Below are 25,839 nucleotides of genomic sequence, written 5' to 3'. Positions count from 1 at the left end.
TCAGACACATGTACGACAAGAACGATGGACCTCACATCAGCAAAATTCAGCCGACACGCTGTTCGAATCATACGGATATTGCTTTTCCGAATCGCAGTGGAAAGGTTACAAGTAGTGCATTCGGACCGGGCCGGACACGGAAGAGGGCAGTTGCTGCCTCTCCGCTTTATGCGTTGTATCATTGTGCATACCGACAGGCCGCTCGCGCTATTTTGCATCTGCGAAAATGGCAACCAAATCGTTTGATACAGAAGCACAGGAAGACGATGGAAGCACGTCTGAGTGTTCTCCTTCACAGTCAACGCTTTTATCTCTATCTGGCCCCCCTTTGTTTACTTCTTCCTCGGACAACGTTCCACACAAGACAAAAAGTGCGCCAATCGAAGATTTCTCTGGATATGCAACGCCTGTTTTGGGCCAAATTCGCGATGACACGGCGTCTTCGAATATGCCGTCACCGCTCTACGACGAGGGTTACAGCGAGGATATGGTATTGAGTGACGAGGAATTGGGGGAATTTCTGGAAGATGACGACGATGACGAAGAAACGGACGAAGCCTCAAATACTCTAATCCGCAGTGTCCCGGTTCAACGCCATTCTGCTTCAGAGCTCAGAATGGACCGGGACTTTGAAGAGTTTGTTTCTCACGAGAGCGATGCAGACGATGAGGGCGAGGATGATGAAGCTAGGAACAATTCCATCATCGACAAAAAGCTGAAGGACAGTTGTGTTCATCAGAGTCGGACCGTTATTCCCAAACCACCGCTGCACCATCGCAGTGGTGGTAGCCTAGTTGCTGTATCGTCTGGGGATGCTCGAGGTACGAGAGTAAATCCTTCCCCGGTTGCGTCCGCTCCAAATTCTCCCGCCGACAGAGCATACCAATACCGACGAAGATCGTCTTCATTGGGACGGCCGCGTCGAGAATCTATGCCTAGCCGGCATCTGCTCCGTTACTTTCGCAATCTTGGTTCCGGTGGACTGGGCGGATCACGGAATGCTTCTTTCGACTACCCGAGCAGTGAGATTGGGCATACCCGCTCCGCCGATGCGGACTTGGAGGGTGATGAAGAGTTAACCTCTGACGAAAATTCCTATGGTGCTAACGAATTCGAGTCGTCGTCAGACGATTCAAATGCAGTCGGTACGGGGCTATTTGGTAGAATGCAACGGCCTCCGGTGTGGTCGGAAATGGTAGCGTTACCGCAACAATTTATACTCACTGCTTCAAGCCCAAATTACCTGGATCCTGTGCTTGTTGCTCGGCAGAAAGAGATTTCCATGGCAGAGGCAGATAGATTTGTCTCGGAGCATGGGTTACTCTTGCAAGCTGCATTGCAACTTATGGCGGAACGCGATCAGGTTGGTGTGGAGGGGTCAATTGACACTGCCGATAACATTTGGAAAAAGGGACCCCTAAAGAAACGGACTCTAGGAGTTGGTAGACGTAGATCTCGGCCAAGTTCCAATTGGAAGGTAAAATATGTCGAACTCAGACGCGGAAATCTTTGCTACTACGAAGATTCGGGGGCGTCGGGTGGGCGGAAGATTATCCATTTGCGACAAACAGACACGGCGGTCCGCAAAGTGTCGAGTAAGGCATCGGGGTACGTGTTTGAAGTATCCGTACAGGGTTACCCAAGCCGCGTTTGGATGGCGAACTCTCCCGAAGAGCGGCAGGAGTGGATGAAGGCTATTCAAGCAGCAGTGATCGGAGAAACAGATGATCTTCATCGCGAGCTAGACCTAACTCCACATCAAAAAACTCTCGAAACGTACACGAGCCTTCGCAGAAAATGCGAAAGTATTGACAATCACGATACCTATGTAGCCACCGTTAGAGAAGCCGTGAACGTGAATCCGGTTCTGCGGGTACCGTTGGTGTGGGTGCGTGATCAATTAAAGGAAAGCAGCAGTTCACGCGTCGAAATCGAAAAAGCGTCCAAATTGCCCAAGGCGCCATACCGCCGTCTAAAGACTTCTATTCGAGAATTCTGGATTAGCATGTCTCATATTTCTTTCGCCATCAATGGAATTGCGATTGCAAAGCAAAGCTCTGCAGCCTCGCAGCGTACTCTGGGAGCCTTGACTCGGTGCATCCTGGAGGTGGACAAAGCATTTGTCACCAACGACACTACCCTCGGCGATGAACGCACTCTTATTTCCGAGCTCCAGGCAGTGTCATTTGCTCGCGATATCTTGATGAGCGTCCTGAATAGCAAGGAGAGGCAAGATGATCTTTGTTCGGTACATAATCTACTCAATTCTGATTTGGTGGTACATATACCCCGCGAGGAAGAATCGGTACAGATTGAAATATCTTTTGCCGGGGAAGATTTGGCACGGGATGAACTGCCAGAATTGAGTACCGAAATTTCAGGCTGGCTTCGTACCAAAGGCCGAAAATCTGGTTCAAAATGGAGAAAACGGTTCGCAGTCCTATCGGGATCTGTTCTGAGTTATTACGAAGCCGAATTCCCGCGACCTCATGGTCTACAAGGACAGTATATCTTAGAAAACATGACCACTGTCCAAGAAGTCGAGTCTGATGATGACCAGGCCTTTGTGTTGAGTGTCGCTATCGGCGACGAGCGACGGTGGCTGGGTTTTGAAGAACACGACCGATGCTTAGAGTGGAAAGATGCTATTCAGACAGCAATTGATAGCTGCACACCCACCGATGCCACAGTATTCGCTGGGCCACGGAGCAAGTCGATTCTTAAAGGAGCGGAACGTGTCATTAAGGGAGCTATCCCGGACGGTAGTCTTCGCGGAGGTATCCGAGTCATCAAGGAAGCTACCGGTGGCGGCATCAAGGTGATTCGTAATGCTAAGGATGGCGGGATTAAGGTAATTCGCGGCAGTATTCGGGGCGCGGTCGGCATGCTGCGGTCTTCAAGATACCAAGGTGGCAATGACGCCAACCCAGAAATACGGCGTCGTCCTTCGATGCATATGCTCATGAACAATGCACCGACAGGTAAAAAGGAACCGACTGTTCAGTGCCTGGTGCAGGCCTCCCGGACATTTGACGTTATAAAACGGTGCGAAGCGTCGTCTCAACAAGGACATGTACTCTTCACTGTCCGTGTCAAACTGTTTCAGGCCTTTCTGTTATCTGGAGGTTCAAACGGTAGAATCGCACGAGGAAATGCTTTAGTCGAACTGGAATTTCTAGGACTCGGTCCTGCGGACCAGACGGCTCTCTGTGGACGACTGGGCGAAGATCTAGAATCCTCACGCAAACAGGAAACATAGTGTGGATCTTTGCGGAACTCTCCTAAGTATTTGTGAAATTTCTGTACATCCTTTACATAATTCCAAAAAAGAGACTATGCTGTGCACTTTCAGCAAGTCCTAGTCTTATTCTGCTACCACTACAATGAAAGACAAATTCTCCTCTTGACAACTCTTGTGTTGCCGCAAAAAGAAGTTTTTACGGCGGTATACGCGTGTAGCGATCCCAGCAGCGAGCATGTATGGTAGACGTATATGTCTCGCACCCACCGCCGATTGGCTCTTTTTCTCAAGAGACGAGCGGGATGAGTGGTAGTGTGTGTGTTGTCAAGCAAGAGAAGGTTTTCCAAGAGTCATGGAGCCACGGAATCCGATTCAAGCGCTCATTCAGGTTGTCCCCTCTATAAAAGTTGTCAAGCTCCCGATTGACAACTTTGACGTAGAAAAACAATCCGTTGAGACGCGTGTCAACTTTGATGCTCGACAGAGCCCTGCTGACACTACTTCAGACTATCAAAGTTTCCGCATCCAAAGTCATTTAAGAATACTTTTCATGCCGATATTCGCAGGCATCAAGATGGTCCACCAAGACGCAGTTTCCCAGACTGCATCCTGGACCATTGCAATACTTGAATATCGTTTCCTTGGCATTGAAATCCACCCCAATTGATCGTAGAGGCATATCCAGCTCAGAAAAAAACGACCAAAGAGATCGTCAGATTCCACAGCCAGAAAGGCGCATGGCTGAGTCACCTTCTCACGTCGAAGGATAAAGCTGCAACCGCGCTTGACACATTGGGTTCCTCCTCCGCCAGTCGTTGCCCACGGCCCACAGGAAAAGCTCAAACGAGGAGGAACCCAAATGTATGCGACGATACTCGACAACGAGGCAAAACACAAGGCCAAGTTCGGTCGTCATTTCTGGAGCTCTCCTGGGAACGTTACATCATCGAGTAACGAACAGAGAGAACTCTATTATTGCCCTAACGGACGTCCCTGAAAGCCTTGGAAATCGTGTTTCAATTTCAGGGCTTGCTTGCGCACTATTCATAACATATTACATATGTAGAGAGTGGCTAAATATTATTATTGTTATATACATTCGTGATCCGCTCAATTTCGAAAACTATTCGTGTTATGTTGCGTTGGTTGCAGATTATCGCCAGAGTTGTCTATGTGACACACACTGTAAATCGAGAATATCCGCATGACGATTCACAGAGTGACTTCCAGAAAGTCAGGGTTCCAATGTTTCATTTGACAGTGAGTCAAGTTTCGCTCTTCCAGTCAAGCTCGGGTAGCCTAAGATTCGCGATCGGGATTATCGCTCTATCGACATGTGAGTTTGTCGCCTACTGCGAAAAATTCAATTGGCGGCTGGTTCACAGTCAATGAACTTGTAGACTATATCATTCGTACCTCGAATTCGAAAGGCTGCTTTGTTGTCATTGTATTCCATTTATCCAAGAGCTAAGCTTTTTCTTCATCAATTCAATTCTACCTTGCTTGATCCCGTGTAAAGGCAGTGAGTGGGATACATTTTATGACGATATACCTACCAATCAATTTCATTTTCTTTTGTTCATACATAGGAGAGGTGTGCTGAGGTAGGTTTGGAGACTGCAGAACTATGTTATGCACGTCAATGTGGTACGAAGGATAAACGCCACGCTCCTTTATGTTCGTCCCAACCTTGAACTCCCGTTGGAGCGCGACCACGAGGACGTTGGTATGTACCAGACTTTGGGCACTTAGCAGCTTTTTTGGTTGGTTGAAGCCATTTGGAAGGACCAAAACTTTCATCGCTGGAAGAACTTGTGGATGCTGTACAGCGAGTATTTCCCGAGAGAGAAGACAGTGGGTTGCGCGGCTCTTCTGAGCTGGTCGAGTCTTGCGTGTTTCCACTTTGGGTCATCTGTCGGGGAGCGGGAGATTCTCGCATTGTTTGACGCGTAAGCCGCCTCGTACAGGTGGCCTTCGAGCAATGGCCGTCATCTCCATGAGGGCCCTCGTTCTCGTCTTCACCTTCATCGCTATCATCTTCGCCTTGACTATCGCCCTCTGCATCTTCATCTTCGTCACGGAGTAAATTTTCGTAACCTTGGATCAACTCAAGTTTGCTTTTTTCAAGCTTCTCTACCTGGGCATGACTCTCAGCGAGCTTACCCCGGAGCTCTTTGACAATTTCACTGAGGGTTGCAGACTTTTGGATGAGATCTTTTGAGTCGTTGGCCTGCTGCTCCAGCGTTGCTATTCGTGCATAGGCCTCCTGTAGCTCAGTCTCCTTAATCGTCAAATCTGCTTTGCACTTCTCGCGAATGGTCTGTAGCTCCTTGGTGTGTTCACTGTGCATTCGCTGCATTTCCTCCTCGCATTCCTCAACCTTTTCCATGAGTTCGTCAATTTTTTCGGTTGCTTTGGAGAGATGAATTTTCTTGGCGCTCTGTGCCGACGTGGTGGTCTGAGAACGCATTTTGCTTCGTAGAACATCGATAGTCTCCTCGTACTGCTCTCGCATTGACTGCATGTGTTCTTCCATTTCTTCCGCAACTTCGCCGCGTACCTCGGTTTCAACAGAGTCCACCTTGCGCTCCCACTCTTGATTTTGGGCGGTAAGAACTTCAATTTCGGCACGCGCAATCGAAAGCTGAATTTTGAGAGACTGCGCCTCCTTATGAGAGGTAAGCCCGTCGGCTACAGCCGATGCAGACGACTGGGAACGTACTTTTTTTGCAGCAGGCCCGGGATGTCCATCCACCCCGTTTTCACCGGTCGACTTGATCGGAGCACTCTTTTTGTCCACAGGTTTGCGTTTGCGATCCGCCATAACGCGTTTTGGCGATAGTTTCTTGACTACAGCCATGACACGCCGTGCCACGCTGTTCTCTTTTTTGCGGCCATCATACCCATACTCGCTTGTGGTCGGAACATTGGTTCTTGCTTTAGAAAGCACTGCCGTTTCCAAGTTGGCTACAGTTATAGTGCGCGACGCGGCCGCGTACTGCAACACATGTTGGGTCTCATCGTATTCGGAACTACCTGGATGAATATTGACAATCATAGCTGTGTTGGCCGCTGCATCACTTGTCAAGTGGTTCATAAAGAGCAGAGTCAGCTTGCTGTCGCGGTATGGTACGATAGTGATTGAATGCTCTTGTGTTTCTCGCAGAGCTGTCAGGCAGCGCATGAGGGTCATCAGTGATTTATTGATACTACCGGCCTCCGCCTGGCGCACTCGGCCAACGCCAGTACGCTTCGAGCGTTCGCTACCGGCCAGGTCTACGATCCAGAGATTGGCTTGCTGATACGAAGCATTGGATTCACTCGCAACGGAGACGTCATCGTCGGCCATAGCGACGCCTTCATGGATTGAGGCGACGGATGAAAGTGTTTCCACTGTAAGTTGACAAACACAGTGGGATCGACTGCTATCGCGATTGATGTTGTTGGTGGCGGTATGCCGACGTTGCTTGGCCATTACGATAAGGTCGAGGCCTTGTTGCAGCGAGTGTAGACGGTGCTTGGCCAAGCCCGAGACTACCGCACGCCCGTGCCATTCACGCACTTTGAGGGGATCGGCGAATTTCGCAACGTTTTCGTTTTGTAGAGATTGCGGCAAAAGATCATAGACGTTCTCGTTGTAGATTTCAAAGTAGCTCATTGTCAGATGCGCAGTCGGGGGTAGACGATCCAAGGCATCGGAGACGGCCCGAGGAACCAGCCCCCAGGCTTCCTTCTTTTTGGAAATATTTCCTAGGACGGTATGGGTCTTTCCCGCATTCGTAATACCGTAGGAAAACAGCAGACCCGAGCGACCGATCCCTCGCTGCCGATCTACCAGTCCATGAACCATTGGAGCCGCTGTAGATTGATAAACGTCCAACTGGGAAGCATCTTGCGTCAACACCTTGGAAAAGTCGTACTGCTTGACAACTTCGGACGATTCCTGTCCGCGGGACGACTTGAGTGCTTGTGACGATGCCGGAGGATAGGTCCGTACCTGCGTATTGCTTACAACTTCTACGGTACTGTCGGTGTGCGAAGGCCGAATACGTAGGAAAACGGGGAGGCCTTTCTTGCGATCCCCCGTTGACACCCGGGTATGGGTGTTGCCGTTGGATTGTTGCGCCAAGGGAGGTCTAGAATACCCCGCAGACGCAAGATCCACCGAGGCTCGCTCATATTGGCCGATGCTTTGTTGTGCGCTGGCGGCTGTTGGTGCGTGTATAGCTTCTTCTTCAAAGGCCAGTTCCAAGTTTTTTCGCAAAGCCATTGTCACCGATAAGGTTGTGTGCAGGTCTTCTTCCCCTTCCTCGTTATTGTTCACAGCGAACGATACTTCGGCTTCCGTTGCGGTGTTTTGACCATTCCAGTTGTCCATACTACTATCTAGGGCGTTTTCCATGGTCGACAGGATGCAGGTCGAGAGGCAGAGAACGAACTGTCACTACGTTCGACCATTGTTTGGGTCGGCCCCGAGGAGGAAACCAGAATTGCCGCTTCCAATTACGGTTACTGTTAGCAAAGAAACACCTCGATCTTATGTCACAGTATTTATTTCTTATACAACAAATCGAAATACTACGACACATATTAACGGAGACCGTTACAAATGGACAACGTTTTTCTAGAGTAGTCTGTCAGACGCTACTCCCGGCTAATTGCGGTCCTTACTGTTAGTTTACTCATTGACTGTGCGCGTAACTGTGCAGTCCCGACTTTTTCCGGCTCGAGGCAGCGATGGATGATGTTGGGTCTGTTGAGGACCGTCGGAATCCACGTTCCATTGATGGTGACCACAATGGGATGCTCGTCGTCAGAGCGACACCAACGAATTCCACCGAATTCCACCGCTTTCCTTTCCTTCCGACCCCTGCTCTGCAAAAAAGAAGTACAAGTAAGTATTGCTGACTTAGGAGAGGGTGATAGATATCATGTCGGAAACAAATGAAGAAATGAACGCCAGACACCGCAAGGAGCTCAAGGCTTTAGAAGGCGAGAAGCGAGCCGAAACTAAAAAAACGAAATCGACGGCTGGAAAAAAGGCCAAAGCGGCGATTGCTACGTGAGTCAACGAAGTATTCTGCATTCCATCAATCCGGAAATGCAAAGTCTCATCTATTTTTGAATGGCAGTTTGGAAGCAGAATACGAGTCGAAATTGAAGTGCATGAAAGAACGACACGGAAAGGAGCTTTCGGATGAAACCCCAGAATTCATCAACACTGATTATGCTGCAAATATTGAAAAGACGGGAGGAGAGGGGCCTTGCGAGCCTGTAATCGACACGGAGGAAGTAGAGAGACAGAGGAAAGTCGAAAAAGCAAGGCTCAAAAGGGAAAAACAACGCCAGAAGGAATTGCGGCGGGAACAGGAAATCTCCAAGGAGACGGCGAACGCTGGTCCCCTACCAAGAGAGGTCGAAAACAAAATAATTTTGCAGCAGTTAGCCCCCCTCAATATGATCATTGCGGAAGTTAAAGCGGATGGTCATTGCCTATACCGAGCTGTCGCGGCACAATGCCAGTCTGATTACCTTACGATCAGTAAGTACAGCCTCAAGAACGTCTACCGGTACATCTTTTGTTAGCTTGTAGCTCTAAGTGCTTCTTTCTTAACCTTTGCAGGAAAGATGTGCTCGGAAACGTTAAAGGCTCACGAGGACGATTTTGCGCCGTTTTGCGAATATACAGACACGGTACCAGACTTTCAGACCTACGTGGAGCGCGTTCGATCGTCTGCTGACTGGGGTGGACACCTGGAACTTCGAGCAATCTCTATGGCTTTAAAACGCCCAGTGTGGATTTTTTCTTCTACTTCGCCACATCCCCTGGTGATTGAGGAACAAAGCTCTGATGTTGACCCAATTAGGCTTTCGTACCACTTGAAATATTACGCGCTGGGCGAGCACTACAATCAAGTCATCAACTGCACGAGACCCAGGCCATTCTAGTTCATTGGAAGTCGAAAGTGGCACAGAAAAAATCTTTCATAGCGGGGTGTCAGGCAGTGAGTGACTAGTCACAGATCATTTGATGTTTTATGCCTGCCGGGTATATTGCTTTGGACGGAGCCAAGTGGAAGTATTGAACACATTTATTTTCGTTGTCGTTGTAGATGGATAATTGGTTTACTCTAACTGTAAATTTCGTCTACTTTTTATATATTAAAATATAATACATAAAATGGCCATAAAGGAAAAGACACACATTTTAATATGTGCATGTTGATTGCAAATAACCTTCCAATTTTTACAATGATTCACATGTAACTACTTATCAACACATGGAAAAGCAGCGAAGCAAAAGCGAGTGAATCTCGCTCACAACTCCTTGGAGGTAGGTAGTAGAGTTGCTTGGCTAGCAAAATTCTGTTCTTCAAAAAATCTGCGGATTGGCGTTTCTCTGTCAACAACGTATCGGATCCAGACGGGAAAGTTTGTCTTACAATAAAGACAAAGAATGCCATCATGCGGAATGTGCGTTGCTACGTCCACAGGTGACGAGTGCGGCAAACTGAGTGAAAGGGAAATTCTTCAGAACGTCGAAGAGCTGAATGCCGCGATAGCTCAAGAAGAGATTTTCTCCAAAGTTGATGTTAGCGATGATCCACCAAAAACTATAGAGGTCTCTTTGTTAGATACACTACCTGAAACATTCTCAAACGAAGAGCTTCTCCTAGGCACGGTGAAGCCGAAAGATTCAGCGGAATTTCTTTCTGAAATGATTACAAGTAGTCGTATATCCGAACAGCAAAGACTTCTCGATCCAGTCGTCTCCAAAGATGTTCAATTGAATGATAAAAGGCTTTCGGAATTTGTAGCAAACAACGACACAATAATTGAATCTGAACACACTTCACATGCTCATTTTGAAACAAAGACAGAGCTAGCTGGAGAATCACTTCCGGCGGATGTCGTCATTCCGAAAAGAGAAAAAGTTGGGATGGAATTATCAAAAACAGTACATCGTGACCCTTCTGAATCTCTTGTGGAACTTGATTTTGATGTGAATCCTGGCAAGCTTTATACTGCTCTGCAGCGCAAGGACTGGGATCTTGTTTTGATGCAGCTCCGGGAATTCCCCGAGGAAAGCAGCTTTTGGATATCTCGCCGCGAAATAGATGGGAGGCTTCGGTGGCGGCTGCTTCCCATTCACGGTGCACTTGTCTTCAAGGCACCAGAGTTTATAATTCAAGCTTTGTTAGACGCCTACCCAGATGGCGCTCGCGCAACGGATGATCAGGGCATGTTACCTATCCACTTGTCGTACAAGGCGGGAAGCTCGGAGATCGTTGTACGAATGCTATATAGTGCTTTTCCTGATTCTTTAACGGTAGCGGACCGAAAAGGCCGCACCCCGGTCCAACTGGCGGAAACTACATACGGAACAAATAGGGAAGGATTTCTCTGCGCATTGGAGAGCACGAATCACAATGACGTCGAATCCTCAATTGAGGGAACAACTGCTGAACAAGGGAACACTACTAGGTCAGTCCCGATACTAGTAGACGACTTACCGACAACTCTCACAATCGCTACTACACCCGTCAGCATCACTAAACTGGATCGAATGATCTTCTTGGCAAAGTCGGACGACAGCACAACACAAGCCACCAGGCCACTGGGGACCGGAGTGCAAGTGGAAGCTCGGAAAATGAATTCTTCGACCGCAGTCACCAGTACAAAAACAACAATAGAGGTCCATGGAAAGAAACATGAGCTAGAGTTGGAAAGTCTTCGAAAAGAAATTCAAATAAAAGAGGGCACTTTCCAGCAGACCATGAAGGAGCTCAAAGCAGAACTGGAAAATAAGGCCGAAACATCCAAAGTTTTAATGGAGCATGTGACTTCCCTTGAGTCTCAAATAAAAAGTCGCGGGCATATGGAGCGCTTTCTAGCTACAAAGATTGCCACTCTGGATAGAAGTCTAAAGGCTACAAAACAAGCCAAGCTAGAATCGGAAAATAGACTGAACGAGGAAATCCATAAGCTTCAATCCAATCTGGAAGAGGCTATGATTGAAGGAGCAACACACACTCGGGGAAAAGACGAGTACATCAAAGCACTTGAGGCTCAGCTTGCTGGGGCCAAAATCGCCGCTCTCGCAGGTAATTCGGTAAAGTCAAAGAAGGGACGCCCTACCGAGGAGGAAACGTTGGAAAACCAAGTAGCGAGCTTGCTTTCGCTTCTCTCCGCACCGAACTCTGAATCAAGTTTGACAACAGCTTCCCTTACGATGCGCGTAAAAGGCTTGGAATCCGAAAGAAATGATCTTAGGAAGACAATCGCAAAGCTGACCAAAAAACTATACAAGGTGGCGAGCGTTATTGATGGAATTGTTTCGCAGCAACAGGATTTGCTTTTGGAGAATGGTGCGAGCGACGACGACGATTGCGACGACCGTCAACTTGTACGCGGTAGCAAGAAAGTGGAAAAACTACAGGTGCAAATTACGGAAACGCAAGATGCCGTCGAAGACGTGTTGCCCCATAAAAGTGACGATGGCGATGACGAACGCTTAGTGGATCGTGCTATTCTGCATGTATTGACTTCTTCAAGTTTCGCCGAAGGAGAGTCCTGCGATACCGCCCCGTTTCATCCAAAATGCAACCAGAAAGGATCTTTGACATTGAGTGACGAAGAGAAAAAGGCCGACGACACGGATGCTGTGGCAATTTTCTAGAAGACAACTCCCATTTTTGTTACATTAGTCGACCGAGCCTTGACTGTGAATAGCTCACAGACAGATTCGTCTCACATTAGAGGTAACGCTAGTGCGATACTTACAATTCTTTTACATATTAACGCGGACTACCAGGTACATGGAATTCTTGCCAGGGAGATGGAATTTTTTTACAGTAGCGTATCGAAACATTGAAAATATATACACCCACAGAAACTTCGTCACCGTCAGTCAAGTTTTCATCCATATCGTTGACTGACTGTGAGCAAACAGCTCCACCTACCCATGTTGTTGAATGTCACCTACTGACCGCGATGTCTTCGTTGTGGAACCCTTGCTTGCTGTAGGGTTTAGGCTACTGATTTCGGAAACGAACGCCATTTTCCATTGACTTGATTGGTCCAACTCATTTTACAGTTAGATTTATTATAATGAATGAAGAGTCATGTCACGCAGTACGTTCTGTTTGAAATGCGTAAATTGACAGTGAGGAGGGAATCTCGTAGTGAAAACTCTGTATCGACATCTTGCTGCGGTAAGTGCCAAGACTAAAAACGTTGTTGACGTAAAGTATCGCATAACTCGGAGACACACCAGTTGCAAGCCACCTTCTCGTCTCTTCATTGAGAAATACTTCTCCACGCCACTTTCTCTTCTCCTTCTTACCCGCTGATCGAAGGAAGTAAAGAAATAATCGTGCGAAACACAAGGAGCAAGATTCAATTCAACTCCCTCAATCTTCTTCATCTCTCCTTCCACCATGAAATACCTCGAAGATGAATCCCTCTCGGCGTTGACGGCGGCATTATCAGATGCGGTACTTGGCCAGCAGCGGCAACGTGTAATACATGGACGCGTGGAGGCTTTCACCATGAAACGGGCAGGGAACGATAAAAAACTAGCACAAACATTGGGCAATCGCTACGTAGCGGAACTCCAATTACAAGAAGACGAATGGGCTTCACGCGTGGACTTTCAGAAGCGTAAAACCACTTCAAATATTCCTCGAAACGTTCAGTCTCACCTAAGGAACAAGAGTGGGAGTTTGACCTCCTTTGATGGCAAAACTGAGACAACTCCACGTAAACGATCGCAGTCAACAGGTACAATCTCCGACGAAATGGTCCGTCCGTTCAAGCAGCCTCGGAGAAGTCGTGCGTCCTCCTTCGACATCTCAACACCTAGTAAGAGATCTAATATGCCGAAGCAAAAAATCGGACTTGGAGACTTTACAGAACAAGCAACTCGTCGTCTCATGACGGATCTCATTCTCACCATGAATATGACCTTTCCGGACTATGATTTTTCCACAATAAAGCCTACCGACTTCTGCAAGGTCGAAACAAAAGCCACTATGCAACAAGTCAATGAACGTTTAAGCGAAGTCGCCGATCACGAATCTTCGTTGTTGTCGACCTTGTGGACAGCAGTGGACAAGGTGATTGACTTGAAAGATGCAGACGTGTACTCGTATCAACCCGAAGAAAGCGATGTTTCCTTTTTGCGACAATCTCTAGTTTCACCCGATTCCTTGTCGATTGAGGAACACGTGGATGATGACGAATCGTCAACGCTCCTGTGGAGTTTCAATTTCTTTTTCGTCAACAAAGCCCTGCGGAGACTAGTTTTTTTCTCCTGCATCGAAACCATGCGGAGGCCACAAAAGGAACGCGAAGGAGACGAACAAGAAGACTATGTGACGTTTTCAACGGGGGAAAATACGGACGTAGACTTTGATTTGGATCCCTCTGCGACCGCCGGAGGTATTCCGATTTCGACGGTGTAGCTCCCGGCGACATACGATAACTCTTCGTTTTATATATATTGATACGTATCAAAAGGATCCTGACTGATGCACATTTTGGATAGGTAACTTCAATTTTTCTTAATGATGACAACACGAAGTTGGTAGAAGTGTATACAGACGTCTTTTCTTTTTGTTCATCTATCAGAGGAACCACTCTTGTTTGACTGCCAGATTACCGAGATTACGAATAAAGGGCCAACGCGCCATTCCTGATCGATCTGCAATCACGCCTTCCAAAGTTCCATCTGCAGGTCCAAGCCCTTTTTCACCCTACGTATATTGATTCATAGGCTGTCGGAAATGTTGAGCGGTTTGAGCGTAGAAATGAGCACAGGGAATCGATCGAGCATAGCATGTCTATTGCGCCCTGTTCCAATCAGTACCGCAAGTTAGCATAAGGCTCTTATGTTAATGTTATTTTCAAGACGCTTACTTCCAAAGCTATAACGGATCAACGTACCCTAAATATAAACTACGCGAAATGCGAAGTTTGTGTCGGTTATTGGACTCGATTTCAAAGACGCCTTCAATAGTTCAAGATAGATCTGTCGGTCATCCGCTCGTTCGTCACTACGGCTTTTTTTGTTACTGACAGTGAACCATTAGAGTGAATGCCGGAGTATTTCTTGTTTCTTGCTTGACCGATCATTTTGATGTGTGGAAAGCAGCCATTTTCAGCGTCAAATCCATTACAGCATAGTGCTCGTCATGAAGGACCTCATTGTTTTAACCTCAAGGCTCTCTTACAAAATCCGCACATACCCTAGCAATCACACTCTCTGCTTGTGGCAACGCTGTTATCACGAAACGAGTTCTGCCGATGACAGCATCGACACCCAAGCCGAGACTTGCAGCGTAGCCTCCAAAATGAGCTCGAGGAACAGTCAGTTGAAGGGTCATACTCTCCAATTCGAAGAAGAACAATGTTTATCTTCTGCAGAGGTCAAAGTTAGTGACAAAAAATTCGAGCCTGGGCTGACGTTGTCGGCGTTGCCCTTTTTACAGTCGTCGGAATCTTCCGGAGGAAGATCGCTCTGGAAGTCTCACAAAGTCGACGACTCAACACCGGTAACGGTTTGGCGCCAGTTGACCCTAAGGCTATTGCAATCCACAGAGGAGCTGACACGCCACGAATGTTATCTGATGGAAGAGTGCCTACAATGGTGGACCCGAAGACGCGTCAAATTCGATGTCGTCGACCCGGAAGCGAGTGAAGTTGTTTGGAAGCTCTGGTACAAACTCTTGACGGAATCGAACGGCAAGCCGTCGTCTTTGTTGCTCAATTCGGTATTGGATCATTGGAGGTTGTCGATAAAACAAAACATCAAAGTGCCCTACTGGCCTGACGGAGTTATCTCGCATGTTCAGTCGCTAGCGCCGGAGCTAGTGGATGTCAAGAGTTTCGCTCTGATCCTTGGAGCGATGGCATATTGGTATGACGTGGACCCCTGGAAGGCACAAGCCTTACTTCAAGAGCTACCTTCACATGTAAAACCCAACGCAATTGTTTGGAATTCTGCATTAACAGTTTGGGCCAAGGCGGATGCGTTACGATGGCCCGACGCTGCCCTTCGGGCGGAACAACTTCTAGAACGGATGAAACAACATCCCGACATTCAGCCCAACGAGGTGAGCTTCACTTGTGTATTGGAAGCTCTTGCCAACAGCCCTTCCGCAAAGGCTCCAGAAAAAGCTGAAAGAGTCTTTCAGGATATGGAGGATGCAGGATTCCTGTCACCCATCGCTTGTTTGCAAGTCATGCAAGTTTGGGCGAAATCGGACAGCCACCACGGAGCTGACAAAGCCTATGCTCTTCTTCACGAGATGGTGCAATTGTACCTCAAAGACCAATCAACCGTTAAAAAACCCATGAAGCATTGTTTCTCAGTAGTCATGGAGGGATTTGCGCGTCGTGGCAAACCAGAGAAAGTCGAACGAATTCTGTTGGAGCTCCAGGATTTATACCAACGCTTCCATGATGATGACTTTGTGCCAACGGCTGCGACCTTCAATTCAGTCCTCTCTGCGTATGCGAGATGTGCTCTGCCTGATAGGGCTGCGCGGGCCGAGCAATTGCTGATGAGTCTACGTGAAATGGCCGAGTGGAGCGGTAATACTGCCTGCTTACCCGACACTACATCGGTTAATACAGTTGTGCATGCATGGGCAGAGAGCAACGATAAGGGCGCAGTCGAAGGCGCTGAAGCCTTACTGAATGCGATGCAACTGTGGGAAGGAGTGCAGCCTGATGCATACACCTACACTGCTGTCATAAAGGCTTGGGCTCGCTCCGACAGGAATGGTGCCGCAATGCGATGCGAATCCTTCCTGAACGCAATGTGGGCAGCATTCGAAAAGGGGAATCACCAAGTCAAGCCAAATGATGTGACATATGCTACAGTGATCTACGCCTGGTCCAGAAACAAAGGAAAAGAAGCTCCTTACCGAGCCGAGGCACTTTTCCGAGAAATGATGGAACGGCATAAGAACGGCGATTCAACGTTGAAACCCAGGGAGTCTTCTTATGTGTCTCTAATGACAACTTGGAATCGCAGCAACCTGCGAGAAGCGCCCTCTCGAGTCCAATTTTATTTTAATCAAATGCGAGGGAGTCACCTCGCAGGCGACAAAAGTTTGCAACCGTCCGCGAAATTGTACAATGCTGCTCTTTTCGCCATGAAACGGGCAGGAGATGGGGCGGGGGCCGAAAACATTTTGGAGGTTATGTATGCAGATTTCGAGAGGGGCAACAACAAGGCCCAGCCAAATACGCATGTTTTCAACACGATCATATCTGCTTGGGCAAACACTAGAACGCATATCGCGCCAGAAAGAGCAGAAGCTATTGTTTTACGGATGCTGGAGCTTCATTCAGACAAAGGATGGGATTGTAAGCCAAATGCCATAACATACACCTGTATTCTAGACTGCTGGGCAAAATCAAGTCGTAGCGACGCTCCTGACCGAGCAGAGGAGATCCTCAGACACATGCAACACTTAAGCGATAAAGGTGACGAAAACGTTAAGCCAACCACCTACGCTTGGTCGACTGTCCTTACAGCGTGGTCGCGGTCGACTTCTCTGGATGCCCCTGTCCGAGCTCAGCAATTATTTGACGAGATGTTACGAAAATTTGAAGCAGGCGACAAATCTCTTCGGCCGAGTGGACCAGCATACGCTAGTGTTTTATCCACTTGGTCGCGCAGCAACCGACACGACGCGCCTCAAATATCATCCGAAATCTTAAAACTCATGAAAGAACGCCACCTGGCGGATACGTTAAATGAGAAGCCAAACCGGTACCACTACTCAGCTGTCATCAGCGCCTTTGCATCAAAGGGAGATGTTCAGAATGCCGAGGCATTGTTCGAAGAAATGAAACTTTTAAAGGACGTAGAGCCACATGATGGTTGCTATAATGGCCTCATCAAGGCGTACGGTCGTTCGTCATTACCCGATGCAGCGGAACGTGCCGAGTCTTTGCTTCGCACTATGGAGAAAGAATCAGCCGTTGGAGCCGACTGCAGTCCTACCATGATAACCTACACATCGATTTTGGATATTTGGCAAAGAAGCCAAAGACCGGATGCAGTCGACAGAGCTGAATCCCTCCTGAAGGAAATGCTGAAACTCGCTGAACAGGGACGGGACAAGCTAAGCCCCAATGCGTCTACCTTTCTTGCTTTCTTACGAGTAATTTCCAAAAGTTGTGCTACTGACAAGGCCGCTCGTGCTGAGGAAGTCTTGTCGTTGATGAAAGCTTTTAAATGCGCGCCAACGGACGCTGTATTTCGAGAATTGAATAAATGTCGAGCTGATGCCTGCTAGGTTATCGGGTGTCTCAACTGTTCCAGAAGTTGTAAAATAGAGGACCTAGAATTCTATCTTTTTAAATCTTTCCTATTTCCGCCAGTAATCCTATCAATACAGGCATACCCACAGCCAAGGTCTCGAGTATAACAGCTAGCTTTGGCTGAATCCAGCTGCGGTTCTCCTCTATCGCTGCAGGGGGGGAATGTTTCGTTGGTGCATCTTGTTTGTACGAAAGCCCGCAAACGTCTCAGCCTTGCCAGGTCCTTTTCCATTGCTGGTTTGCCCATGACCTCAATAGTCTGATCCAGCGACCGCGAAGCAGCTTCATGCAACAGCCTGTCGCCAACATGTCTTTTGTTCCACCACTGAGACCCAAAAAATTGTTGCATCTCAACACTCAAGACAGGTTTGACCAGCAATATGCACTTTTGTTTTGAGAGTCGATAGCTAACACCTTGCTTGCTTGCTTGGCATCGAAAGCAGGTCTGCAAGCTCCAACCCTGCTAACCAAGCAAAAACCACCAATGACTCATCCATGCGCTCGACCACCATCATAAAGTCAAATCGATGTAGAGCATCATTAACTGCTTGTTGGAGCTCTGCCAGGGTTGCATTGCCGGGGATAGGCTTACTCGATATATAATCCAAAACAAAGTTGGATTTTGTCTTTTTCAACTGTTGGGTGACGAACGAGCTCTTCGGTGTTTTTCTGACTCCATTGAATGATACTCTGTGATAGTAGAAGCTCGAAAGCGCTCGGCTGGACGGTTGCCGTATTGTTGCCATCAGAAATCTCCCAACGGAAGGCGACTCGAGATTGACACCGTAGTCACGTACTGTTTTGTGTTGCCAATGAACATTGCAATGCCGTCGATACCCTACTCGCAGCGCCATGGCAGCCGCTGTACTACTGGCTGATTTTGGAACTTTTATAAGTACAAGACCTTGAGCATGAACCATGTTTGTTGCAGTAGAATTTTCAAAAGCCATGGCTTCATGTTTACACCATTTGGCTAGAGGTTTTCGGGGCCATACTCTAGCCATTCTCGAAGACAAAGGCTCTATACATTTTTTTGAATTGCAGGCCCCCAAGGAAAAGCTATTTTTTGCTGTTTCCATCTCCTGCATCACATGATGGTCTCTCATCAAACCTACAACACTAGATTGTGTCCTGCTGACATTGAGCGACAATGACTCATCGCCTTGGACAGACTTTGACGCCTGCTGTAGCAAGGAAGCTGCGTTTCCAAAAAGTCCTAAAGCTAGGACAATAGCCGTTGCCCATACAATAAATGAATCAGGACGCATCTCTCAGTATCCCGGTTAGAATGCATTCCCATGATCATCTCTTTGTCAAACCAATGAGGGACCGGATACGATGTGCCTATTTGTGTGCTCGCCCGGTGGTAAACATATGAAAGTCCGCTGGGTGAAAACAATCGTGCTAATTGTATGTGACTGTCAAGAAAAGTCATCGAGGAAGCTCCCCTAACCTATCGACAACCATTTCCTGAACCGGACCATTTCGCAGTGTGACAGTGAAGTTAATTGCGAAAATATTCCCAGCTGTACGAGCAGTGCCACGAAATAGTCAAATCACCGAAGACCAATAGAAAGAAATTGGATTCTATTTACGTTGTAAAAATGAAATAATGGCGCGTGACGGTAAAATGGTGCCTTAGGAGATCAATCAGTTATCTTCTCCGCGGTGAGAAGCCAATATAACCTATCAGTACCCACGTCCGTTGTCCCTAGCTTACTTCCTACGGAGTAAAACTGTACTGCTCTAGCAGCAACCACCACCATTTCCACTACTATTGCTTTCAATTGAAGTCCCCTTACCAGTGCTAGCCGGCTGCAAATCATAAGGCAATGAGCTGCCGCATCCTTCGAAAATTCCGTAGTGACGAGAAAAATCACCAACAAAATCAAAATGATCCGCGAGATTGCGATTCTTGAGCATGAACCATGTGTTGCCACACACAGGATGAATCCGCCCGGCTTCAAAATAATGATGCTTGTCCAGTAGCCAGCCACTCTCTGCTCGTGGAAGAGTCCCCTTATAGATGACGGCCTGCCCAAAATCCTCACACGCGGGCTCGAGTTCGGGCATCTTAAAGAGTCTATAGGTTGCTGAGAAAAACTTGATGGACGAGTGACCCTCGCTATCAATCATATTCTGTACCTTCTTGGATTCTACCGTAATCGGAGCATCTTCTACTAAGCGAGGATCGTTGAAGCCGGCTTGTTTGGCCATATTCTGAAAATCGTTCCAGTACAAGGCCCCGGAAAGACACTCTCCCCACAAGAGTGGATTCTTTTGCAGAGTTTCCGGAACGCGCCGATTAGCATACACATCTGAAAAATACAACTCACCACCAGGCTTAAGCAGATCGTAGCAAGCCTTCAACACCGCTGGCTTGTCAGTACAAAGATTGATAACGCAATTGCTGATAATGACGTCAAACGATTCCTTTTCCAAGGCATCAATATCATCCAGCGACTCGAGGTACCCTTGATGAAATTCAGTATTGGCGAATCCAAACTTTTCCGAGTGATAATCCTGATAGTCCTTGGCAGTCTCCAATTGCTCTGGTGTCATGTCCACACCAACAACACGACCTTCCTTCCCGACAAGCTGTGATGCAATGTAAACATCCCGCCCGGCACCACAACCTAGATCCAGTACACTGCAGCCCTCTAAATCATAGGAGGGTAAGCAGAGGCCACAGCCGTAGTACTTTTTCAAAGTCGTGGGATTAATTCTATTGAGGCACTCCTGAATGTAGGTAGGAGGAGCTCCGGCTGTGCAGCAAGCGTTTGTCGCCAAGTCGTCGGAAGTTTGCAGAGTCTGGCCATAGTAATCCTGCACCTGTTTGCGCGTAGTTTCTGTCGTTGCGTCGACTGTGAGCAAAGAAATGCGAAAAGGACCATCTGATCGTCAGCGGGATTATTGCAGCCGAGGAAACAATCGACGTAACACAGGACGTACCAAACAACAGCTTGTCTGGATCCGTCGCGACCGAAAGGGACGAAGCTGGTCTCGAGAAGGTAGGAACTGATCGAAAGGCTTCGACATTACTACTAGTCGCAACGATAATCGCAACACTGACAAACCTCATCATTGCATATGTTGATGCCTGTCTGCTTATTTGTGTGCCTGTTAGATGGAGCTCGTTACTTGAACAGAGTTTGAACCGCAAGTTGCGTTTAGGGAGGAAGCACAGGTCTTCCGGTCCTTGTATTATTGACTGTGAGCCATGGAGAGATCGTGGAAATGTCGAACTTCCGGTTCCTCGCCAGAAAAAAGGCGTGAACCCCGAATCTTCTTCCAACCACATCAAAACTTATCCTCAGCGTTTCATTTGAAGCGATTCTATGGTTGAAAATATATATTAAGCTTACAGAAAGATCTATATGTGTCAAAAGAAGAGTATTCGACAACACGGCAAGGGAATCAGCCTGCAGACAATCGTCTGGCCGTAGCAGCAACAAGAGAACTGGTTCGAACGATTGATTCTGCTAGAGCTAGAGTGACATGATACCCAAAGAACAACATGGGAAACTGATGCGGTTCTCAAACGAAGCGTCGATAGAAAAATCCAATCGTTGACTCTCGAATCCTTCCATATTGAGTACCGGATCCGACTCAAAAAGCGTGGGCCGCTCCCGTTTTAATTCGTGCTTCGCCGGGTTCCCATTGATCTTGGTCTTGGAAAATTCGCCAATCCCTCAACTTTCAAAGGACTCAAAACACCCTCCCGTTCACAAATTCCTACCAAAAAGTACCCGTGAAGCAGCCAGCACGTTTCCGAAACATCGGAGCCACTTTTTCCTACTCTGTCAAATCACAACAAAATGTTTCTTCGCCAACGCAACGAAAGCCTTGCTTTGGTTGAAACCAACAAGAAATGGGCCTCCACAGAATCCATGACTAGCAAGCGTAGCGGGCGCAACACAACAGGTTCCGTCTCGGACGCTGTTTTTGATGATCCCAGGGACAACGATATTTTGTGCGGAAAAGACAAAACATTCGCCAAGCACACGGGCAACAGAATTTTTCGTTCTTTGATTGAGTCCAATATTACAAGATACACAAATTCCGCTTCGAAGCAGCAGAAGATGAAGATTACGAAAGACATTGTCGCTACAATGCAAGTCAAGAACGGAGCCCGCTTCTTGAAACAGCTCGACAACGGTGACTGGCAAGAGATTACCAACGAAGCTGCTCGCGACAAGGTCAGCCACGCCCTTCGCTTCGCTTCGAAGTCAAAGGACGAGCGAAACATGGCTAACTCAGTCCGTCGCAGCAAAAAACACCACCGTCGGAATTCAAGCAACACTACGTTTTCGAGTGCATGCACACAAGACTACGCCTCATCGGAAGAGTCATTAAGTGACGACTTGGAAAACTGTGCTGTTCTGAAGGCTACAGTGACGACACCGAATGAGTCGAAGTCGGCTGTAGCTACGCTCTTTCAACGCCAGCAGCAGATTCTATCAGTCTTGCAAATCGAAAGTAGCATTTCTCCTCGTCATCCATCGTCTGCATGCCTGCCTGACGCGGTAGTAAGCCGCGAAAACCCTGAGTTTAACACACTGCGCAGTGTCGATTTTGACGAGCTTTTTGACGAGCCGCTCTTTGACGACGGCGAGTTCGACAGTATTCAGGTGTCTCTATGATTTGGATGAAGTTTCTCATGATATATTTGCGAACCGTTCGCTCCGTGTTATTGTCAGTACCTTCTGCATACAAGCAACCAGATTGCTTTTTCCTATTTGTGATCAATGTCATTTTGAAATAAGTTATAGTTTTCTACAGTTTTCTTTTAATGTTTCAGTCAGAGTATCCTCCTGTCGAGAGCCACCGTGGCTTTTGTCCCACATGAAAGTGTTATAAAACTGTCCAGACGTCCGAGCCGTGCATACACAAGAATTGTTCATTCCAGTACTCATAAGTACGTACACATCCGTTAGATGCATCTCACATGTCAGATTCATGTTGATGCCGCAGTCAGTCGCGCCGAAATCGTGGGAAACCGATGAAAACCTGTTTCCGGGGCTACCGAAAGGTCGCAGTCGTGCAAGTCACTCGGTCATCACAACAAACCGCGATGATATTATTCTCACAGACAGGTTATGTGCTAACCATGAGACATTCCCATTTACTGGAAAAAGACTCTCATCACAAATAGATTTGTGCACTTTCGTTGAAACGAGGTTTTTGAATCCGATGCTCCGTGTCCCAACCGACATCGCGAGTTTCCGTTGACGGTCATTTTAATTTGTTAGACAACGAGATCGTGAACAAACAAGACAATACCATCGGCAGTTTGTTGCGGACATGTCCCCGGCAGAGTACTCCGATTCCACCATCATGATACGCCTGACCCGTAAGTCACTTGCTAGACGACTCTTTCAAAAACGAGAATCTACGAAAGTGGGTAGATACCGTCGTCCGTTTCCCTCGACCAAATCAGAAGCACAACCTTTCCTTCCTTCGCAGCGGTATGAAGATCCGCCCTGGCAACTTGTCGCCTACAAATAGTGGAAACGCTGCCGCAAACAACGCCAAAGTTATGAGTATGGTGGCTTCAGAGGCGAAGTCCATGGCGTCGTTTAAGCTGATGTTATTGGTCATGATGGTGTTACAGAACTCATCGACCGTCTTGGTTGGTCGTTACACACGATCTGCCGTCGCAAAAGAGGATCTCTACAGTGTTAGTCACCTAATCATCTTGACGGAATGCAGCAAATTTCTCCTTTCGTGCGGGCTGGAATTCTACACCACTGGCGGGCAGCTCTATGAGTCGCTCCAGCAGCACGTATTTAAGCGACCTACGGATGCACTGAAGATCCTTGTGCCGGCCTTATTGTATCTGGTGCAGAACACCCTTTTGTATGTCGCCCTATCTAATCTGACGGCACCCATTTTTCAGGTCACCTACCAAGCGAAACTAGTCACAACGGCTCTCGTCAGTGTTCTTTTGTTACAGAGGTCTTACAGCCTTCAACAGTGGGTCTGTCTTTGTCTTCTTAGTTTTGGCGTTGCAACCGTTGTCTTGGGAGAAAAGTCCGGAGCACAGGATGCTAAGGCCGACCTGCAGCAAAATCTGTTCGTCGGACTTATAGCTGTAACGGTTGCCTGTATGTCAAGTGCGCTTGCTGGGGTCTATTTCGAAATGGTTCTAAAAAAACCCAGTACAGGCGAGGATGCTCAACAGCCCGCTTCATTGTGGATGCGCAACATGCAGCTCGCCTTTTTCTCTATTGTTATTGCCGTCCTCCAGTCTTCGACTGAGACCCCCAAGGAAGAGTTCATCGGAAAGCCTTATCTACACGGCTTTACTCCATGGGTGTGGACATTGGTGGTCTTGCAGGCCGGAGGTGGACTGTTGGTCGCAGCCGTCATCAAATATGCCGACAACGTTCTCAAGGGGTTGGCGACGGGTGTAAGTGTTGTATTTTCCACCTTCCTGTCGATTATATGCTTCGGTACTCCCTTGTCGAACCACTTTGTCGCCGGTGCGGCAATGATCTTGATCAGTGTGTACTTTTTCAGCAATCCATTGCCGATGAAATCCAAGAAAGAAACTGAGATGAAAAGTCTGATTCCTAAATAGGTATCGAGGACCTAAAAGCTAGTTTTTTGCGATAGCTTGTGAGTCCACCTTCTTCACCGTAACAGTTAGTTCACCCCCACCTGAAATCTCTTTTCTGTCGCGGTAGACTGTATTTCACGCGCTTTTCTTAGACATATACCATATATTTATATCGTGTCCTGCGTAGCTGAAGAAGAAACCTGAACAGTCATTAGAATGGTTGGAAATGAACACATGCGGATTGGCTCTGAGCAAACTCCACGTCAGGAACGACACTCGTTTCGTAGCATTTTCTATACTATATACGGACGATGAGGGACGACATATATTAATTCGAAGCAGTCGAACATTTGGTTCCGTTGTGTCAGAGCTGATCTGACGTCGAGCTTTCTGGCTTTTCAAGTGCGTGTGGTTCCTATTGCTTCAGCTAACCAAGCTCGTTTTAGGTGGCGGTTGAGTAACAGACACAAGTACGTGTTAACTTTCTTCGTACAAAGTGTACTGACTTCTGATGATCAAATACTTGCAAATTACACTGATTGTGATCGGCTTTATTTCCGTGACACTTCATTTTGTTCACACAATTCACGATCCTTCGTCGTTTCTACAGTCACCGTTACTTACAAACATGGTACGTTCAATCAAGATGCGGATCCCTTCCCCCCCCCCCCCCCTTTGCTTTGGACAATCGGCAGCAAGCGCTATGGAGGGCCAAATTTGCGATTGTCGACTTCAAGACGGACTATTCCTCCATTTCTTGTGTTACTTTCGGTATCTTCTTTTGCGAACCAGTTGAATTTCCATATCGACCGATATTTCCCTTTTTAGGCGATCTATAACACTTAATATGGGCTTTTCCTTACCCCAAGTCATTACTGGGCAACCAATTGATCAAGATTCTTTTGTTCCAGTTATCGCAATCGTCTCACCTTCTTTTCCGTTGTATTCTACAGAAAACCGCTTTCTTCGCCGTTCTCTCCCTTGTCGCGACCGCTTCTGCATTCGCTCCCCAGCCGAGCTTTGGCGCACGGTCTATGACCCACCTTTTCTCAGGTGGCAAGTACGAAGGCCAGCTATTCGACAACGACGCCAAGAAGGACGTCTACGCCGCGTGGGACCCCAGCCAACCCCGTTCTCCTCTGAATTTCAACCCTTTCGAAACATGGGAAGGCAATAGCCCCGATGCTTCTGGATTTTATCCTGGCGAGGGTGGCTACAAAGACCCTATCCGCGGAGATGTTAGCTTCCAGAAGATGATGGACGAACGTGCCGAATCCGAGCAACGCGCCGCTAATCCCAAGCCGGGTGATGTTCCTGGAGCACCGGGATGCCGCAACTAAGTAGCTTGTAAGCTACCAGGAACACATCAGTCCCCTACGCAAAGCTATAGTTTTTAAAGCCGACGTCATTCTTTCCAGATTGATATAGCCAAACGAAAGGCGTTGTTTTATTTGTCTATATGCCACTGGTCTGCTATTGGAAAGAACCTATTAAAAGCTTACTGTGTCTGTCTAACAGTAAGGAAGTTGTAGTGTGTCAATTCTGTCAGAGCTCTACAGAATCAAACTAATTAAGAGTCCGGAACTCTTTAATTACATCAATCAATCAATAGAAGTTCAAAAACAAGAGACGGGCGATGTTTGGTAATGATCTCCATGACACAAAGGGAGGGGGGGGGGGGGGGGGGGGGGGGGGG

General features: G+C 47.6%; 10 protein-coding genes across 10 annotated transcripts; 8 read left to right on the top strand and 2 right to left on the bottom strand.

Annotated features, from left to right (window-relative positions):
* The first annotated feature begins 92 nt into the window (after window positions 1–92).
* On the top strand, window positions 93–3,313 carry PHATRDRAFT_49014 (predicted protein). The gene has a single exon (XM_002183686.1). It carries the CDS (start codon window positions 227–229, stop codon window positions 3,257–3,259), a length of 3,033 nt encoding a protein of 1,010 aa, XP_002183722.1. The 5' UTR covers window positions 93–226; the 3' UTR covers window positions 3,260–3,313.
* Window positions 3,314–6,626: 3,313 nt separating this feature from the next.
* Pt-KIF13 (kinesin family-like protein) lies at window positions 6,627–7,040 on the bottom strand (the record flags this gene model as incomplete). The annotated part of the gene is made up of 1 exon (XM_002183551.1): window positions 6,627–7,040. A coding segment is annotated over one exon (414 nt), but the record flags the coding sequence as incomplete, so codon positions are not given.
* Window positions 7,041–7,978: 938 nt separating this feature from the next.
* Window positions 7,979–9,365, top strand: PHATRDRAFT_49012 (predicted protein; the record flags this gene model as incomplete). The annotated part of the gene is made up of 4 exons (XM_002183685.1): window positions 7,979–8,135; window positions 8,168–8,303; window positions 8,374–8,783; window positions 8,865–9,365. 4 exons carry the CDS (start codon window positions 7,979–7,981, stop codon window positions 9,188–9,190), a joined length of 1,029 nt encoding a protein of 342 aa, XP_002183721.1. The 3' UTR covers window positions 9,191–9,365.
* A 333-nt stretch (window positions 9,366–9,698) lies between these two features.
* On the top strand, window positions 9,699–11,921 carry PHATRDRAFT_49011 (predicted protein; the record flags this gene model as incomplete). The annotated part of the gene is made up of 2 exons (XM_002183684.1): window positions 9,699–10,726; window positions 10,790–11,921. The coding sequence occupies 2 exons, from the start codon at window positions 9,699–9,701 to the stop codon at window positions 11,919–11,921; spliced, it is 2,160 nt and encodes a 719-aa protein (XP_002183720.1).
* A 608-nt stretch (window positions 11,922–12,529) lies between these two features.
* Window positions 12,530–13,707, top strand: PHATRDRAFT_49010 (predicted protein; the record flags this gene model as incomplete). Its single annotated transcript, XM_002183683.1, has 1 exon — window positions 12,530–13,707. Exon 1 carries the CDS (start codon window positions 12,682–12,684, stop codon window positions 13,705–13,707), a length of 1,026 nt encoding a protein of 341 aa, XP_002183719.1. The 5' UTR covers window positions 12,530–12,681.
* Window positions 13,708–14,436: 729 nt separating this feature from the next.
* PHATRDRAFT_49009 (predicted protein) lies at window positions 14,437–17,556 on the top strand (the record flags this gene model as incomplete). The annotated part of the gene is made up of 1 exon (XM_002183682.1): window positions 14,437–17,556. The coding sequence occupies one exon, from the start codon at window positions 14,437–14,439 to the stop codon at window positions 17,554–17,556; it is 3,120 nt and encodes a 1,039-aa protein (XP_002183718.1).
* Window positions 17,557–19,327: 1,771 nt separating this feature from the next.
* PHATRDRAFT_39627 (predicted protein) lies at window positions 19,328–20,663 on the bottom strand (the record flags this gene model as incomplete). Its single annotated transcript, XM_002183550.1, has 2 exons — window positions 19,328–20,430; window positions 20,534–20,663. The coding sequence occupies 2 exons, from the start codon at window positions 20,661–20,663 to the stop codon at window positions 19,328–19,330; spliced, it is 1,233 nt and encodes a 410-aa protein (XP_002183586.1).
* A 657-nt stretch (window positions 20,664–21,320) lies between these two features.
* On the top strand, window positions 21,321–22,374 carry PHATRDRAFT_49007 (predicted protein). The gene has a single exon (XM_002183681.1). The coding sequence runs from the start codon at window positions 21,400–21,402 to the stop codon at window positions 22,222–22,224; it is 825 nt and encodes a 274-aa protein (XP_002183717.1). The 5' UTR covers window positions 21,321–21,399; the 3' UTR covers window positions 22,225–22,374.
* A 776-nt stretch (window positions 22,375–23,150) lies between these two features.
* PHATRDRAFT_22921 (predicted protein) lies at window positions 23,151–24,206 on the top strand (the record flags this gene model as incomplete). Its single annotated transcript, XM_002183680.1, has 1 exon — window positions 23,151–24,206. The coding sequence occupies one exon, from the start codon at window positions 23,151–23,153 to the stop codon at window positions 24,162–24,164; it is 1,014 nt and encodes a 337-aa protein (XP_002183716.1). The 3' UTR covers window positions 24,165–24,206.
* Window positions 24,207–24,736: 530 nt separating this feature from the next.
* PHATRDRAFT_54979 (predicted protein) lies at window positions 24,737–25,593 on the top strand. Its single transcript, XM_002183679.1, has 2 exons — window positions 24,737–24,774; window positions 25,097–25,593. Exons 1-2 carry the CDS (start codon window positions 24,772–24,774, stop codon window positions 25,481–25,483), a joined length of 390 nt encoding a protein of 129 aa, XP_002183715.1. The 5' UTR covers window positions 24,737–24,771; the 3' UTR covers window positions 25,484–25,593.
* The last annotated feature ends 246 nt before the right edge of the window (window positions 25,594–25,839 follow it).

Source organism: Phaeodactylum tricornutum, chromosome 20, assembly GCF_000150955.2.
Source record: "Phaeodactylum tricornutum CCAP 1055/1 chromosome 20, whole genome shotgun sequence".
In the NCBI taxonomy this organism is placed as follows: domain Eukaryota; phylum Bacillariophyta; class Bacillariophyceae; order Surirellales; family Neidiaceae; genus Phaeodactylum; species Phaeodactylum tricornutum.
Note: the sequence above shows the minus strand (reverse complement) of the source record. Positions and strands in the feature narration are given on the sequence as shown.